The sequence below is a fragment of the Neofelis nebulosa genome, chromosome X (assembly GCF_028018385.1).
Source record: "Neofelis nebulosa isolate mNeoNeb1 chromosome X, mNeoNeb1.pri, whole genome shotgun sequence".
NCBI classification, from domain to species: domain Eukaryota; kingdom Metazoa; phylum Chordata; class Mammalia; order Carnivora; family Felidae; genus Neofelis; species Neofelis nebulosa.
In genome coordinates this window covers 16,298,845-16,317,244 of record NC_080800.1, presented here as the reverse complement: position 1 = coordinate 16,317,244, position 18,400 = coordinate 16,298,845, and the positions used below count along the sequence as shown (strand labels likewise).

The following is an 18,400-nucleotide window of genomic DNA, read 5'->3' as shown; positions in this document are numbered from 1 at the left end:
CACACTTACTCATTCACACTCTCTCCCCCTCTTCCTCTCTCCCTACCTCCCCTCCCTTTATCCCCTCCCCTCCTGTTCTCCCCTCCCCTCCTCCCTCTCTCTCTCCATCTCCCTCCCTCTCCATTGATGCTCCTTGATCTCACTGGAATTGGAACCAGGCCCACCTGGCTCCAGAGCTCTTGCTCCCAGGCAGTGTTCCCAGCTGCCTTCTCCATACTTTCTGGGGTATGGGAGGGCTATTCAAGGGTCATTCTGTCTACAGACTGGAGCCTTACCCCTTTCTTGGAACCCTGCATCGAGTGAGCCTCTGGATACTCAAACCAAAGTGCCATGTGTTAGAGCCTCCCCAGATGTAAAAGACCCTGAGGCCAAGTTCAGACGCCTGGCCTTGTGTGCTCTGTCCATGGTAAAAACCTCTATACTTGCTCTGCTTTCCATGTTTGCTCCCTTTCCTCATGCCAGTTCCCACTGCTCTGGTGTTTTGTGTGTGTGTGTGTGTGTGTGTGTGTGTGTGTGAGAGAGAGAGAGAGAGAGAGAGAGAGAGAGAGAGAGATCGATCTCACCCTTGACAGAATGGGTGGAGTCCAAATTCTTGTGACTGCAAACAATTCTGTGATGACCAGAAACACACATGGGGGTGGGGGAGTTGGGCATAGATGGGGAGGGGATGTGATTGTGTGGCTACCACATGCCAAGAAAGGCTGGGAAGGTGGATCGCAGCATGGAGGCACCCAGTTGCCGCGGTGAGCCCTGTGCTTATCTGTTGAAAGGTAGCAGAATATGCCACCCAAAATATGCATCTTTGAGGGCGTGGAGCCTGCTTAAGATTATCTCTCCCTCTGTCCCTCCCCCACATATGTTTTCTCTCTCTCTCTCTCTCTCAAAAAATATGCTTCTTTGACGTAAGGATTATTTTGTAAGGCAAGTCTACTTTTATTATAATTTGTAATACAAAGGGGGCCTATACCAGGAAGAGAGCTATTACCAGGGTAAACTTTTTTACCTCAGAGGCATATCTGCACAGCAGGTTCCTCGTTCTTCCCCTCTCCATTTCGTGGCCTTAATTTTTGTGGGCTTTGCAGTGAGCATGCACCAAAGAACTGAAGTCTCTGCATCACCTCAAGGAATATACATTTGTTCCATTTAGACTACTTTTTGCCTTACATGGGCACAGGCGACTTCCGGGTAAGGCTGTAACCTCTGTGGTGCTCAGCCAACGAGGAATCAGGGGAAGGACTTGCACGCTAGAAGGTAAATTGTCTGCTGTAACTGCCCAGAATGTGCCTGTCCAACAGACACCCGGTCGTGCAAGAACGTCAGTTAAACCCTTGCTTCCCTGTGCTGCGAGTCTCCGAATCCCTCCTTTGATTGGGTCAGTGGACTTATTTCTCACAGGTCTCTAGCTGAAGATAATATTTACACTTCTCTTTGTATTACAGACAGTCCCAGCCAAGAACTCAGAATGGTAGAGGGAAAATTATGTAGATTTCATTTAACTAGCAAATCATGTTGTGAATAGAGTATGCTGTGCATATTGAGTCCTTTTGAAATGATATATAGTTGTATTGAATATAATTTGGAAACACAGAAATCCAGGTAACTCTTGACTCCCAGATGAAGAGCCAGGGTGGAAGATAAGTTTGTGCATCAAGGTGCTTAGTAATTAATCAGGTTGAAATTTTTAGCTGTTTGTTGTCTTCCTTTAGGTACCTTTGATTTTGTTCCTCTCAACCTCTAGTTGAATCAGCAAGGCAGAACAAGTCTTAGAATGGAAACTGTGACCTCTTAGGGAAGTTGTGGGGGGTTTCCTGGGGGAATTTTGTGGGGCTCTTGGGAAGACTGGAAAGAAATGTGGAGCTTATGATTCCGTGGCTCAGGGCTTGGGCCCAGTGAGCATCTGCCACAACTTGTTTGGTGTGTGTTCTCATATATCATTAGGGGAACAGGGCCAACTGTGACTACTCCTGCTGCCACATGTTTTCACAAGTCCCCCCCCCCCCACCAATAACTCTAAGGTAGGTAGTGATATCACGTTCCTGCTTTACAGAAGAGCAGCTGGAAGCTCTGAGGTATGAAAGGATTTGCTCAAGGTCCTTTGACTGGGTTACCTTTGGGTAGGCCACATGGATGGAACCAAGAAGAAGCCCCCAGAGCCAAGCTTTACGCATGAATAGGGAAGTGATCCAACAAAGAAGTTTTCTTGGTGGCTGTAGAAAAGAGGCTGGTTAGGGGCATCTGGGTGGCTCAGTTAGGCTTCCGACTTGAGCTCAGGTCATGATCTCGCAGTTCCTGAGTTGGAGCCCCACATGGGGCTCTGTGTGGATAGCTCAGAGCCTGGAGCCTGCTTTGGATTCTGTCTCCCTCTCCCTCTCTACCCCTCCCCCACTCACACTCTGCCTCTCTCTGTCTCTCAAAAATGAAGAAATTTTTTAAAAATAATAAAAAAAAGAAAAGAGGCTGGTTGGACATTGGTAGCTGGGATCTGGTGTGGGTGCAAACAGTTAATTAAAGGTTAATGGTGAACTTGGATTTTCAAGGCAGGGTTCAGAACCAAGGAGCCAGCTTGTTAGACCTCCTTATCTCCTGAATAACAAGGTGCTTTCTTAAGAACCTGCATTTTGAGCTATCCTCCCTGGACCTTTGCAAGTGACTTCATTTTCCACACTAGCTCTGGTGAGGCATACCTCTTGTCTCCCATGCTTCCCTTAAGAGTCTGAGTCCCATGGTCATGGTGAGAATGTTGTTGCTTGGGATATCCAGGGTTATTCATTGCAGCCTGGGGCACTAATGACATATGGCAGGTCACCCAGCGCTAAACTTTGCCTTTTCTGTTGTAGCAGTTGTAGCATTACAAATAGGTATCATACACTAAAATGCACACAGTTCAAGTGTACCATCAGGTGATTTTTGACTAGTGTGTACATTGCCTTCACCCAGACCCCTCTCATTAGCATAAGAGTTCTCTAACATTCAGGGCCCTGGCAGGCAGAGGCAGGAGTTCCTGAGATGCCCGGTGGGTTCCTGACTAGAGGCCTGGTGCAAGCTGAAGGCATTACTGATTTGAAAGCAAGGTTTAAAGATGATGGGGGGATCAGGGGCTAGTTCTAGACTGTAGTAGTAGCCATTGTGGTGGTGGCGAGGGTGATAATAATGATGATACTGATGAACATTAATGTAATTTGAGAGCTTAATATGTCCTAAGCACTTGTATTTACATTCTCATTTAAGGGCCACATCTAAACCGATGATGATGATGATGGTGATGATACCATTAGCTTATATTTATTAGGCATTTAATACGTGCTAAGAGCTTTACATATGTTCTAGTTCAAACTTCACATTACTCTATAACATAGGTACTATGTTCCCTAGTCAACAGATGAGAAAACTAAGGCTTAGGAGCCTCCTCAGTAGTCACACTGTCAGTGTGGGCTGAGGAAGGATTTGAGTGAGCCCAGGCTGAGCCCATTTTCCTGGCTCCCAATAAGAATAGCTCCAATTTTCTGGACTTTCATGATTCTTAACTTTAGGTGGCCTTCCTTTTCTCTCAGTACTGACTTGGTGCCTGTCAGCTTGGGAGTTAACCAGACTGGCCTCAAGTCCATGCTTTGCTACATAGCAGCTATGACTTCGGACGATTTCATAACTCTGAGTGTCAGTTTCCTCATCTGTAAAATAGGGGGGTACCTTCCATCTCCTAGGATTGTTGTGAGCTTTGAATAACATTTGGAGAGTGTAATGCCTGGCAGGAGGTAGGAACTTAATAAATGGTACTTTAAAAAAAGAGTCTGGCCCGTGAATATGTGTATAGTTCCTGAAACTGGGCACTGTGACACATTTTCACTGGGTTCTGGGGAGCTTATTTGAGTTGCTGGAATGGGTATTCCTGGGACAGCTGATTATGGTATATGAATATAATTGGGAAATTTACTGTTGAAGTGGTGAAGAACATCATCATATACAGCCTTAACAATTAATGTCTGTGAAATGCCATCTATGTATTTTTTTTAGATTTTATTTATTTATTTTGAGAGAGAGAGCACGTGAGTGGGGTAGGGGCAGAGAGAGAGGGAGAGAGAGAATCCCAAAGGCTCTGCACTGTCAGTGCAGAGCCGGATGCGGGGCTCGAACTCACAAACCATGAAATCATGACCTGAGCTGAAGTCGACTGCTTAACTGACTGAGCCACCCAGGTGCCCCCTACATATTCTTTTCTCAGTAAGAAGCTACTTATGCTGCTAAAGACAGAATCTCATTTCTTTTGATTTACCAGAAGGGGCATGTGTCTACATGTGTAGATACAAATGATGATTGGTAATTGATACTCTTAGCAGAAGATGAGAAATCATATCTATATCTATATATCTATATCTATATCTATCTATCTATCTATCTATCTATCTATCTATCTATTTGTGTGTGTGTATATACCCATTCTAGTATAATTTTTATGGGAAAAGAAAGCTTGCCCTGGTTTTAGCCTAGTGTTGTGGCATGCCCTCTATCTAATTGCCCCACTAAGGAAAGGTAGCAGGATTGGTTTTCAGAAGACCTCGGTAGTGGAAGAGGAAGAGCACCAAACAGGAACAGGCTGGCTGGAATGGTTCACAAGGAATAGTTCAATTTGTTGAACTCCTACTATGTGGTGAGCACAGTTAAGCAGTGCCTGTGATCTCCCATTTAATCCTCCTTGTGAGTAAGATAGGGATTGCTGTTCTCTCCACTGTATACAAGACAGGACTGAGAGCACTTGCTATAGTACTTCACCCTTTTGCCTTCTTCCAGTAACCCTCTGCAGAGAATTTTGAGGCATATTGGTGATGATTATATGCCAGGTTCCATGGTGAGGAGGAGAGTCATTCTTATTGTTCGACCTTAATGTCAAACTGCTATGCTCTTTGCGATTGTTTGGACTTCACCCAGTTCTGCACTTAAAAAAAAAAACAAAACAAACAAAAAAAAACTTGTCATTCTCTCTGTTGTGCAATTTTTGTTTAGGAAAATTATTTAGGGATCGTTTGAGTCAGTAATATTCTTATCACATCTGAATGTTCTGGAAACTATAATTCAGTTAGCTATTTTAAAGGAAGTCTATAAGAGTATATTTTATAAAAACATAAGAACAGCATAGATTTGTGTATATTCTTGTGTAGTTCCATATTTCCCCACTTCTTTATTTTCAAGGATGCTTTAGTGTCTGTATACATTTTTTAAAATTTATTTTGATGCCTGGATACCTGTACCTTCATCCTAGTACATCAGTGGCTGTTGAACATAAAAGCTAGCTCTAGCCCTGCCTCATTCAAAAGTATAAATTATGACATCATCCTTGAAAAAAAGACATGTTGAAAGTAGTGAATTAGGTGGTAATAATGACTTTTTCTTACCATTGAAAATAGAATTTAGGGGCACCTGGCTGGCTTAGTCGGTAGAGCGTGCGAGTCTTGATCTAGGGGTTGTGATTTCAAGCTCCACATGGGTGTAGAGATTAGTTAAAAATAAAATCTTTAAAAAAGTAGAATTTAAACCAGTTCAGAAGATTATAGCATTTGAGAAATCGATTGGATCAGTGGTTCTCAAAGTGTGGTCCTCAGACCAGTAGCATCAGCATCACCTGGGAACTTGTTAGAAATGGAGATTCCCAGGCCCTGCCAGCCCTACTGAATCAGAAGCTCTGAGGGTGGGTCCCAGCAATTTGTTTTTCACAGGCCTTCCAGGGGATTCTTCTCATGTGTGTTAAAGTTTGAGAATCACTGGATTAGTGTTTGCCCCCCAAATTCTCAGATGAGTTATTAAGCTTTTGGGAGAAATGGTATCTTTCCAAGACACAAATTGCACTTGAAGCTGCCCAGTTCTGCTATTATCAGAGACAGAAAGTGGAATTGGTGGCCACTGAAGGGTCTCTGTAATCCTTGATTCCCCTGAAGTTAGTTTCTGCCTAGGCATTTGTTTCTAAAATAAATACTAGAAATTCATGTGATAGCCAAAGAAATAGAACTCAGTAGCCAAAAGTGATTAAAAGCAATTTCTATCTTTACTGGAGATTTGGAAAGTGTTAGAGGATTGAATTTAACCTGCAACTCTTTGCCTGTTCCTCTGGCTCCCAGTGTTATACATACCATACCTTCCAGGAGTCTCTTGAAACCCTTCCTGTGTTTACCTCCTAGGCAGAACATATACACAAAGGCAACCCTAACTTGGCTTCTGACTCCCATGTCCACCTCTTACTTCCTTCCTTCTCCTTTTTTTCCCTTCATGTAGGTTTGCTCCCCTTGCTAAATTAAAGTCACTTAATCAAAGCTGGTTCACTTCTTGCAGTCCTGAAGCCCTTTTACCTACATCCTCCATCTGTATAACAAAATCCCAAGAACTGATCCACCACATCTGATGGGCAGATGGAGGAAGCCAAGAGGATAAAGACAGTTCTTTTGCTGGTGGATGAAAGGGAACAAATCTCTCCCTCTCTCTCTCCCTCTCTCTCTCCCTCTCTCTCTCCCTCTCTCTCTCCCTCTCTCTCTCTCCCTCTCTCTCTCTCCCTCTCTCTCTCTCCCTCTCTCTCTCTCCCTCTCCCTCTCTCTCTCTCCCTCTCCCTCTCCCTCTCTCTCTCCCTCTCTCTCTCCCTCTCTCTCTCCCCCTCCCCCTCCCCTCCCCGTCCCTCTCCTCCTCCCCCCAAGTAGAGGGTTGAATTGGGCCTCTGAGAGCTCTTCTACTTGTAATTCCTTGATTTGGGATCTCAAAAGTACCGATCAGGCATTATTAAATTTACTTTTGGGGGAATTTTTGTGCATTGTACACTGGTATGATTAAGCCCTGATTTTAACAGTGTTGGGGTTGATTTATTATTCTCAGAGCGTCTTTAATGGATATGAATTTCATTTTGAAGAAAAATCAGGTTGCCAAACAAGAATCTTCTTTACCTGTTAGTACTGTTGGCTTTCATCATAATCCACTGCAGAAAGCAGTCATCTCAAAGTATGGGTGGATGCTGACAAGGTCTACTGAGAATTGAGATTTAGTTCCACATTAAACGAAATTTAATTTGAAAATTTAGTGACCCTCTGGCATTGTAATTATTTTTGAGATTTTAATTGAAAAATATGAGTCAGGAATATGTGATACTTTCTGAACAAAAACACTACCCTCATGCAAAGATGAAAAAGGTTCTAGATCCTGTCCAGTTTTCAGTGTAGACTGGTAGGATTGAAGTTCAATGAAATTTCAGGCTTTATTATTTTCTAGAGCATTTTTGCATATACCATTACCCCTTCCTGGAATTTTCACCTTCCTGCCCTTCATTGATTTGAATCTGATCCTACCTTTTCTCCCCAAGGAGTGCAGCACAGTCTAGGAAAATTCACAGTGGATTAAGGGTCAGAGAAATAATGAGAATCCTCCTACTTAATAGGACAGTGGGTGGGTCTCTTGACTTAATTTTGAGTCTCCATATCTTTAATCTCCAAATATAACCCCCCTAAAAATAATAGCCACTAACATTTCATGAGCATTTAGCATAATGGAAAGTTTTTCACATATATCATTTCATATAATTATAACTATTTACCATAACACATTTATCATTTATTCACATTTTTTCATCTCCTCCCCCTTTAAACAAACAGTAGCAGACATGGGGCACCTGAGTGGCTCAGTTGGTCAGAGTGGCGTCTGACTCTTGATTTCAACTCTGGTCATGGTCCCAGGGTCCTAGGATCAAACCCTGTGTTGGGCTCCATGCTGAGAGTGGAGCCTGCTTAGGATTCTCCCTCTCTCCCCCTGTGCCCCTCTCCCCTGCTTGTGCTCACTTGCTTGATTGCTCTCTCTAAAAAAATTAAATGAATACATTTTTAAAAGTTAAAAATATTTAAACAAGGGTGCCTGGGTGGCTCAGTTGGTTAGGCATCTGACTTTGGCTCAGGTCATGATCTCATGGTTTGTGGGTTCGAGCCCTGTGTCAGGTTCTGTGCTGACAGCTCAGAGCCTGGAGCCTGCTTCAGATTCTGTGTCTCCCTCTCTCTCTGTCCCTGTCGCACTTGCACTCTGTCTCTTCCTCTGTCTCAAAAATAAATAAACATTAAAAATATATATTTAAACAGAAAGCAGACTTATTTCTCTTTCTTTAAACTTGGAAACAATCATTTTTGCTCCCCATTTTATACAATATAAGAAAGATCTTGAGATTGTGTGGCAGATACATACATATATATATATATGATTTTTACATGCTCAAATGAGCCACATGCATTCTTGTTCTATGAAAAATGTTTTGTTGGAACAAGATATATCATTTAGATACTTGAGAGGAAAAAGTAAAACCAGTAAGTTGGGACACTTGAAGGCCACAGATGAGATTAACTAGGCCATGGATTTTAACGTTTATTTATTTTTTGGGGAGAGACAGCATGAGCTGGGGAGGGGACAGAGAGAGAGGAAGTCACAGATTCTGAAGCAGGCTTCAGGCTCTGAGCTGCCAGCACAGAGCCCGACGCGGGGCTCGAAGTCATGAACCACAAGATCATGACCTGAGCCGAAGTCGGATGCTTAACCAACTGAGCCACCTAGGCACCCTACTAGGCCATGGATTTTAAATCTTGTGGAGCCCTCTACAAGGTGGTTTTATATTTTGTTTTCTTTTTCTTTCTTCAGAGTTTAATTATTGCAACATAATTCACATAACAGTTACCATTTTGGAGTATAAACTCCTGTGCCTTTTAGTACATTTACAACGTTGTACAACCATTATTACTGTTTAATACCAGAACATTTTCATCACCCCTAAAAGAAATCCTGCACCCATTAACAGTCCATCAACTCCTTAATTCCTTTTTCATGACTGAATAGTATTCCTTTATATGGAGATACCATGTTTTATTTATCCAGTCAATAGTTGATGGGCATTTAGGTTGTTTCCACTTTGTGGCTGTTATGAATAATGTTGCTATGAACATTCATGTACAGGTTCCAGTCCTCTTTTACACCTACCAGCACTTTATTGAAGGGTATGCTCCCTGGGAACTGACAATGAGGGGAAAGGTATTTGAGCCCGGGAAGGAAGGAGAGGAAATAAAAGTTGCTGCATCATCAAGCTGACCACCGCCTTGCAACCTAACACAGCTAGTGGTGCTTGGACCCACAGGCCATGTCCAGGGAGGTTATGAATCCCGGTGACTCAGCAGTTCGCTGGTCGAAAGAAGGGCAACCAATTCATCCGTTTTCACTTCCTGTCTCAGTCAGAGTGCATGCCACAGGGCCTTAATCCCTTTGTCCTCTGGGTCATGTTTCTTGGCCTCTGTGGGAAGTCTCTGTAGGACTGGCCTAGTCAATATCAAGATGTTTATGTTACTCCTTTTGAGCTGGTGCCATGCATAGGGGCTCCTCTGTTGGGGGCAGTGGCAGGAGCAGTTTCCAGGGCATGGTGAGGGAACTACATGAACCATCACTGGAACAATTAAGGCTGAGAAGTGTAACAAGTGGCCAAGGTCCAGGGTTGGTGAGGCCATGAGACTGAGCATTCTAGGGTGGTGCATAATCTGGGTCCTGTATGCTGAGGGATCAGAAAGTGTTGCTTGTTTGCTCTTGGTTGGTCGGTGGACTGGTTTTCTGGTTATAGTGCTGTGTAACAAACTACACTAAGACTGAGCAGTTTGTATTGCTGCCTTCTTTCTCAGGGTTCTGTGTATTGCCTGGGCTTGGCTGGGAGGTTTTCACTTGAGATATTTACTGAGGGACACCTGGAGGGCCAAGGTGACACACTCAGAGGCTGGCAGTTGGCGGTAGCTATTGGCTCTGTTGATTGGAGCACTTCCCTGAGACCTGCTGTTTGATTTTAGCCTTCTCAGAGCATGGTGATGTGTTCCAAGAGGGTGAGACCCCAGAACTGGCATTCCATGTCCCTTTTAAGTATGGGAAACTGAGTCTTCTAAAGTTATATGAGTGGGTCAGGTCATACAGAAGCCACAGGAATGATGTCCTTGTCCTGATGCTGTCAGAGGATCATAGGAAATAAGGAAATGTGTGTCTTAATATCCCCTCCAGGCCTGGCACATAGTAGGTGCTTGTGAACTCAGTATTTATTGAGTGCTTAATGTGTACAGAATATTATGCTAGGCCATCAGGGCTACAGGAAGAAATGGAACTTGGGCCTTTCCCTTAAGCTTATCAGGGGGCGCCTGGGTGGCTCACTTGGTTAAGTGTCGACACTTGATTGTGGCTCAGGTCATGATTTCACAGATTGTGAGTTCAAACCCCACGTCGGGCTGTGTGCTGGTAGTGCTGATAGCCTGCTTGGGATTCTCTCTCTGTCCCTCTGTCTCTTCTCTCTCACAATAAAATAAACTTTAGGGGCGCCTGGGTGGCGCAGTCGGTTAAGCGTCCGACTTCAGCCAGGTCACGATCTCGCGGTCCGTGAGTTCGAGCCCCGCGTCAGGCTCTGGGCCGATGGCTCGGAGCCTGGAGCCTGTTTCCGGTTCTGTGTCTCCCTCTCTCTCTGCCCCTCCCCCGTTCATGCTCTGTCTCTCTCTGTCCCAAAAATAAATAAAAAACGTTGAAAAAAAAATTAAAAAAAAAAAAAAAACTTTAAAAATCTTTTTAAAAAGAAGCTTATATTGGGGTGCCTTGCTGGTTTAGTTGGTAGAACATGTGACTCTTGATCTCAGTTATGAGTTCAAGCCCCACATTAGGTGTAGAGATTACTTAAAATCTAAACAAACAAACAAACAAAAAAACCCAGAAGTCTATATATCCTAATAGATGGATTGAAAAGGGGGACAATGAGAGAGGGCCTGTGGAGGGTGGAGCTTCTTGTGCTTGAGAACCACAAATGAAAGAGAGAGGGACCCAAATTTGGATTAAAGAGGGAAAATGGCTGAGAGAGGAACAGCACTGATGGAATTTAGAGGGAAGATTCATTTTAGAGGCAAGAGGCGTAGTGGGAAAAGCTGTTTCCTTTATTTACCTTTGTACTCCTTGCCTAATTCCAGCAGGATAACAGGTACAAAGATGCTTAAAAATGTTAGTTGTTTTTATAGACATTACTGATAGAATGTTGAAATGATCTACAAATGGGGAGGTTTTGGTCAGTGGGACATAATATTCATGGTCTGTTCATTCAGTAAGTATTTGAGTACCATGTGTAAGGCACTGGGGATTCAGAGGTAAGACAAGAGCTTAGAGGGCAAGGGGTAAATGAACAGGCCCAGACTGTAGCATGTGGGGCAGTAACAACTGTGGCAAAGGGAAATGCTGTGTTGGGAGGGGGGTGATGCAGGTAAGTGATGGATCATCTCTCTGCATTCCTTCCTTCCCACTTCGAGTCCCACATTCTGCTGGTTTCTGCACATCCACAGAGGAGCTACAGGCAGGGCCTTGCCCTGTAGATCAGCATAGTCTAGAACAGCAATTCTCAAGATGTGGGCCCTGGACCAGTAGCCTTACCTGGGAACTTGTTAGAAAGGCAGATTCTCTGGCTCACCCCAGGACCACTCCATCACAAGCTCTGAGGGTGCCATCCCTCAGTCAGAGTTCATAAGCCCTCCAACTGGTTCTGATGCATACCTCAGTGGGAGGAATAGTGGGCTAGGACAATTCTCAGTCCTCCTGCTGCATGTTAGAATCATATGTAAGCTTTTAAAGCACCACTACCCTGGCTACACCTGAGATAGTAGGTCAGCTTCTGGGAGGGAGATGCATGCATCTGTCCTTTTTTAAAAGCTCTGTGGGGAACCTGGTTGGGTCATTCATTTGAGGGTCCAACTCTTGATTTTGGCTCAGGTTATGATCCCAGGGTCATGGGATTGAGCCCCATATCAGGTTTCTCACAGAGTATGGAGCCTGCTTAAGATTTTCTCTCTCCTTCTGCCCCTTCTCTTGCTTGTGTGCACTCTCTCTCTCTCTCTCTCTCTCAAATTAAATAAGTAAGTAAGCAAGTAATTAAGTGAAAGCTATCAAGGTGATTCCACTGCATAGCCATAGTTGAGAACCACTGGTCTTCATGTACTTAGATGAGTCACCACAGATGTGAATGCATCCATGCCTGCCAGTCTACAGAGGGGAGAGCCCCCACAGGAGGGGGCTGGCTGGCATTGGACTTCCCATTTGATAAGCTCTTCATTCCTGGTTCCCTTTCTTTTTTCTGGACACTGACTCAGTTGCACTGATATGAGTATGATTGGGAAGGTTTCTTTAAAATTCATTTATTCTTTTAAAAGCTTATTTTTATTTATTTTGAGAGAGAGAGCACGTGCACAAGTGGGGGAGGGGCAGAGAGTGAGGGAAGAGAGAATCCCAAGCAGGCTCTGCACTGTCAGCACAGAGCCCATTGCAGGGCTCGAATCCATAAAATGTGAGATCATGACCTGTGCTAAAATCAAGAGTTGGACACTTAACTGACTGAGCCAACAAGAGGACCCTAAAATTCATTTAATGCAATTAATTTTTAAAAGTCGAACACAGCTGGCCTCCCCTGAAAACTTTGTATTTTGATAATGGTTATTACCAGTACCATGAATAATTGATAACAGTTCATTAATATTCTAGTGAGAGAGTGCTCAGGCTAATAAAATTCATTCATTTTAAAATTAGTTTTTAAAAATGTGTTGCTGCAGGGGTACCTGGATGGCTCAGTCGGTTAAGCGTTCGTCTTCAGCTCAGGTCATGATCTCACGGTTCATGGGTTCAAGCCCCACGTCAGGCTCTGTGATGATAGCTCAGAGCCTGGAGCCTGCTTTGGATTCTGTGTCTCCCTCTCTGTCTGCCTGTGCCCTGCTCACACTCTTTCTCCCTGTCTCTTAAAAATAAATAAACATTAAAAAAAATTTAATAAAAAAAATGTGTTGCTGCAGCCCAAGGATAATGGGAAATTACTCCAAGCAAGAGCACATCAGTGAAGCATGAAATTTTATGCTATTCTGTTAACATGAAATAGTTGTTTAGCTGCTCAGTATCCCCGTTTCATTCGCACTTCCATAGGGATGAATTGCCCAGGAAAAGGCCTCCACTTTAATGGTGCCCATTACCTCAACACTCTTGTCCTGGGAAACATTACTGCATCAGGAATGGGGCAGGTGTGGCTCTGACATGGGCACTCCTTGTCCTTTTCCTAGGTGGGGCACCTGGAGGAAGGTGTCCTCTGCTCCTCTTTGTTTTGGGTTTCCTTAAGACCTTCACTCTCGGGCCAGATTCTTTTAAATTAAACTTTCTGTTTTGAAGTTACTGTAGATTCACATGCAGTTATAAGTGATACTACAGAGAGATCCCAGGTACCCTTTACCCACTTTCCCCCAATGGCACTAACTTGCAACACTGCAGTATACTATCCCAACAAGGGCAGTAACACTGGTACAGTTAAGAATAGAGGACATTTCCATTACCACAAGGATCCTTCATGCTGCCCTTTTGTAGCCACCTACTTCCTCCCTTCTGCCCCTCTTCCCTACCCCCTGGCAAGTTCTATTCTCCATCTGTTCTCATGGGGTTCAGAGATAAAATTGGGTCTCTGGTTTAATAAAAGAGAGACAAGGATATGCATATAGTACAAAGTACAACGGACAAAGGATGATTGATTAAGAAAACTATAAACACTTTAAGGTTTCAGGCCATACAGGAAGAAGGCTACTTTTAGGAACCAAATTCAGCATTAACCTATAAGTATACCATGACTTTAGAGGAGGTCTCTTGGTATTGTTAATGTTCATGTATTAATTGCCTTTGCTGTGTTAATCATGATCTGCCTTGATTCCTCTGACTGTGTTGCACTAATGGTAATAACTGGTTAAGTCCATGGCCCCTAACAAAAAGGGGCTGTGTGGTTCATGCTCTACCCCAGGATAAGCCTGCAGCCTCTCAGCCGGGGCTCCTGCAGAGTCATGGAAAGTTACAAGATAGAAGATGGAGATATGAGTTAATTATGTGGCTTCTCTTCAAATGAATGTTCTAGAAATGATTGCTTGACAGTTCTTGTAATCAGGAGAGGCTGATGCTGTGTGGAGGAATGAGGCCCTAACCCAGTCTCACTTATTCAGCAAAGCTCAACCCTGATAGAACTATGAGATCTTCCTTATCCATGTGTCCCAGAGTAGCTAAGTGTTAAGGGAGAGAATCACAGGAAGGAGCTGCCAGACTTCTCTTTTAAGTGCTGTCCAGTATGATAGCTACTAGCCTCATGTGGCTAGTGAGTACCTGAAATGTGGCCAGTGTGCTGAGAAACTAAACTTTTAACTGCATTTAATTTTTTTAAGTTTATTTATTTAAGTAATTTCTACACCCACCATGGGGCTTGAACTCACAACCTCAAAATCAAGAGTCACATGCTCTTCTGACTCAGCCAGGAGCCCCTAATTGCATTTAATTTTGATTATTTTAGTTATGTAAAAATTTTTTTAATGTTGATTTTTTGAGAGAGAGACAGAGACAGAGTGCAAGGGTGGGGAGGGGCGGAGAGAGAGGGGGACACAGAATCCAAAGCAGGCTCCAGGCTCTGAGCTGTCAACACAGAGCCCAACGCAAGGGCTCAAACTCACAAACTGTGAGATCATGACCTGAGCTGAAGTCAGACATTTAACTGACTGAGCCACCCAGGCACCCCTAACTTCGATTATTTTAAATTGAAGTAGTCATATGTGGCTTGTGGCTGCCGTGTGACTGTACAGAGACTCTAGTTTACCCATTTGGACTGTTTGAGTCACTTCACCCTCCTCAGGCCAAAGGAGAATTGCTTTTCATAGTTGTCTCCAGGATTCTCTGGCTACTCCCTTTACCCACCCAGCATCAGCCTCTCTAAAACATTTCCAAACCTTTAGTTTGAAGAGGAAGCAAATAATTAGTCTGCTTGAGCAGTGGCCAGATCTGCGCCCAGCCGGTCAGTGCTTGGCTCACAGCAGTGCTTACTTGATACTTCTCTGATGAGTTAGATTTATACCTCTCTCCACATTTGCAGGCTTATTCCTGGGACAAGGATGAGATTTTTTTTTCCCTGTGTGTGATACTGGGTCACAGCTTTCATTCATGGGCATGGAGATCAAGTTGTTACATTTCTTCCTTAGCAGTAAAGCAGTAATTAAGAGTGTGAGTCCTGGAGTCAGATTCTTCGGTTGGGATCTGGCTTCTCCACTTTCTGATGGTGTGACTTCAGACATGTTAATTGACCTCTTTGTGCCTCCATTTCTGAGCCTATGAGGGTTGAAATAGAGTACCTCCATTATAGGGTGATTGAGCCAAGTAAATCCAAGAAGTGCATAGGAACTGCGTCACCTCCTACTCTGAAGCACATGATGATGACTATGAGCATAATGAAGATTTTCTGGAAAGGAAATGATTTGTAGCTGTGACTCTTACAAGTGGCCACAAGGGGGCAGCCTAAAATCATGCATATCCCAGGAACAGTGACTTCTGTTTGTAAAGCCTCTGGGTAATGTGGCCAGTTCCAAATGTGCTTGGCCATTTTAAACCTTCAGGTTTTTTTCTTCTTTTTGAAGAACATTTTCAGTGTTTCTTTGGCTGTACCTCAGATAGAGGGCAGGCCCATAAACATCTGAAAGGTGGCATGGACAATAAAGTTAGGTCCCTCTAGGATGGACAGGTTGATATAGGTGCTGACAGAAACAAGCATCTGTTCAGGGGTCCTAAGCTTCTCTTTGTAACTTTTCACACAGAAAAATTCTTATTAATTAAACTCTTGAGGGAGATATTAGAGCCTGAAAGTGCCAGAGAAAAGAGAAACCTGGTTTTGTTTCCCTTTCACTAACTACATACCTACCTTTGAGCATTGTATGTACACCTCAGGGGCACTATTGGGGGACAGTGCCCTGAGCTGAGGTGACCCAGAAATACATAAGCCACCCTTGCCTCCGTAGCCTCTCCCTCCTTCCAAGGAGACTGAGTCAGAGGAGAACTCTGCAGCCAAGAAGAATGAAATGAGGGTTCTGCCAACTGTATGGGAGCACAGAGCATCATGGGGTCTGGGGAACTGTGGGATCTTGAAGGTGGGTGGGGTTTTAATAGGTACAAGGAGGATGTGAGAGAAAGAGTGTTTTGAGCTAGAAGGTGTGTGGAAGAAAGGGCCAGTGCTAAGGTCAAGTTGGGAAGAGAGTTTGAGATCAGACTGTGGGGAGCCAGCAATGATGATCTAAGAAATTGGATCTTCTTTTTAGATTAGTGTCCTCAATTTATTTTATTTTTATTTTTTATTTATCATCAAGTTAGCTAACATACAGTGTAGTCTTGGCTTCAGGAGTAGATTCCCATGATTCATCACTTACATGCAACACCTAGTGCTCATCCCAATAAGTGCCCTCCTCAATGCCCATCACCCATTTCCCCAACCCCCCACTCCCATCAACCCTCAGTTTGTTCTCTGTAGGGCCTTCAGATTCTTGATGATGATCATGTTGTTGGTAGCATCATAATTATTAAGAGTTGACTAAATAAAAACATGGGGCACCTGGGTGGCTCAGTCGATGGAGTGCCTGACTTCGGCTCAGGTCATGTCCTCACGGTTCAGGTTCAGGCCCTGCATCGGGCTCTGTGCTGACAGCTCAGAGCCTGGAGCCTGCTTTGGATTCTGTGTCTCCTTCTCTCTCTACCCCTCCCCTGCTTATGCTCTGTCTCTCAAAAATAAATAAAACATTAAAAAAAAAGTTGACTAAAAACAGACATGGGTAATGGTACTTATAGTCCACGTTGATTTTCTAGCATTTCAGTCTTGAGCTTCAGTATGCCTGATACATAATCCAGGTTGCAAAATCAGATGCTCATGGGAAGTTGTGACAATCTGGTGTTTATCACATCCATCCCTGTCTGTATTCCTCCTACCTACACTGAGTCCAAGTCTCCAGGTCTTTCCCCTGGACAGTCACAGGAACCTCTCCAAAAGGGGTGCAGTAACTGTGGCAGCAAGGCACACAATAAAGTCAGCATATGATATTACCAGAAAGGAGGGTCTAGGCACCATGAAAGTGAATCTGGTTGTACTAACACAGAAGCTGATTTCTCTAAGATGTTGTGCCTGAACATTATATAAGTAATGCTCCTGAATGATTGATTGTGACTGAGTGCAGTAAATTATTTGTAATCCTAAAATGACCATAAAGATCATTTGGTCTTTGATTCAAAAAGCTCTTTATGATCCTGTAGAAGATGGGTAGAGATGTGGAGCTCCTAGGTTGTTTCCTGGACATTTTGTGTCAGGGGGTGTGGAGGGGGGCTGTCCTCTATTCCATTTTATTTGTTGTAGGTATTTAAATGACAAACAGGAGCACATTATATTTCTTTTTTCTGATTCTAAAATACTAAGATTGAGGGGCACCTGGATGGCTCGCTCAGTTAAGCATGTGACTTCAGCTCAGGTCAAGATCTCACAGTTCAAGAGTTTGAGCCCTGCATCAGGCTCTGTGCTGACAGCTCAGAGCTTGGAGCCTGCTTCAGATTCTGTGTCTCCCTGTCTCTCTCTGCTCCTCCTCCACTCATATTCATTCATTCATTCATTCATTCATTCTCTCTCTCTCTCTCTCTCTCTCTCTCACACACACACACACACACACACACACACATACACACACATAAATAAGTGTTTTAAAAAATGTAAAAAAAATAAAATACTAAGATTGACATTGAAGCATATTTAACAGAACCCAAAGTCAAAATTCAATGTTGTATTTCTCAGTGCTTACTCAAGGAGCTTGTACATGTCCCTCAGCAGTTGGCTCCCTTCAGAAAATAGAATGTTCACTATCTGTGTAATAGTTGTGTCCACTTTTGTGCTTCTCATCTCCCCGGGAGCCAGGCTCAGGGAGGCCCGGTGTGCTTTTCTGCACACTGCCAGACCTTCTTGGCACTTAACTGCACTTTCTGACTCCCTCCAGGGCCAGTCCTGGGGACAGAGGACTAGGGAAAGAGCGTGGTTCTCCAGGATTGGTATTGGGGCCACTATAGCAGTTTGATGGGTGAGTGTGAAGCTGTGACTGTCACCCCTCAGCTCTCAGGGCCTGGCCGTGTGTGTGTGTGTGTGTGTGTGTGTGTGTGTGTGTGTGTGTGGTGGGGAATGGTGGATTGGGCCCCCATGTGATGGTGATGGTGATGGATGATGTATGTGTATGGCCAGACCCAGGGTGTGGGACCAGTGGCCCCTCACCCTCACCAGATAGGGAAAGAGGGAAAAATAATTTCATCATGTTATATTTTTTATAGGCATGGATGGATTTTTAAGATCTGATGAGAGACAAAGACTAGCTAAAGAAAGACGAGAAGAGAGAGAAAAATGTCTTGGTAAGTTGTGCCCTTTGGCTATTTAGGTACAAAGGCATGAAGATGTGGTGGTGTGTTTTCTGAAGATCCTTAGGAGTTTATGACTGAATGGGAAGAGAGCTAGGACAATTGCTAGATGAACATGAAGAACTGGGGGGTAAATCTA

The 18,400-nt window shown here is 43.8% G+C and overlaps 1 protein-coding gene across 12 annotated transcripts in view; it reads left to right on the top strand.

The window, feature by feature from the left end:
* The window catches only part of MAP7D2 (MAP7 domain containing 2), a 112,933-nt gene that overhangs the window by 35,015 nt on the left and 59,518 nt on the right, over positions 1-18,400 (top strand). For all 12 annotated transcript variants that reach the window (XM_058712484.1, XM_058712483.1, XM_058712482.1 and 9 more), the window contains one exon: positions 18,178-18,255. In XM_058712484.1, the coding sequence (XP_058568467.1) occupies positions 18,178-18,255 (78 nt within the window). The remainder of the gene's footprint in view (positions 1-18,177; positions 18,256-18,400) is intronic.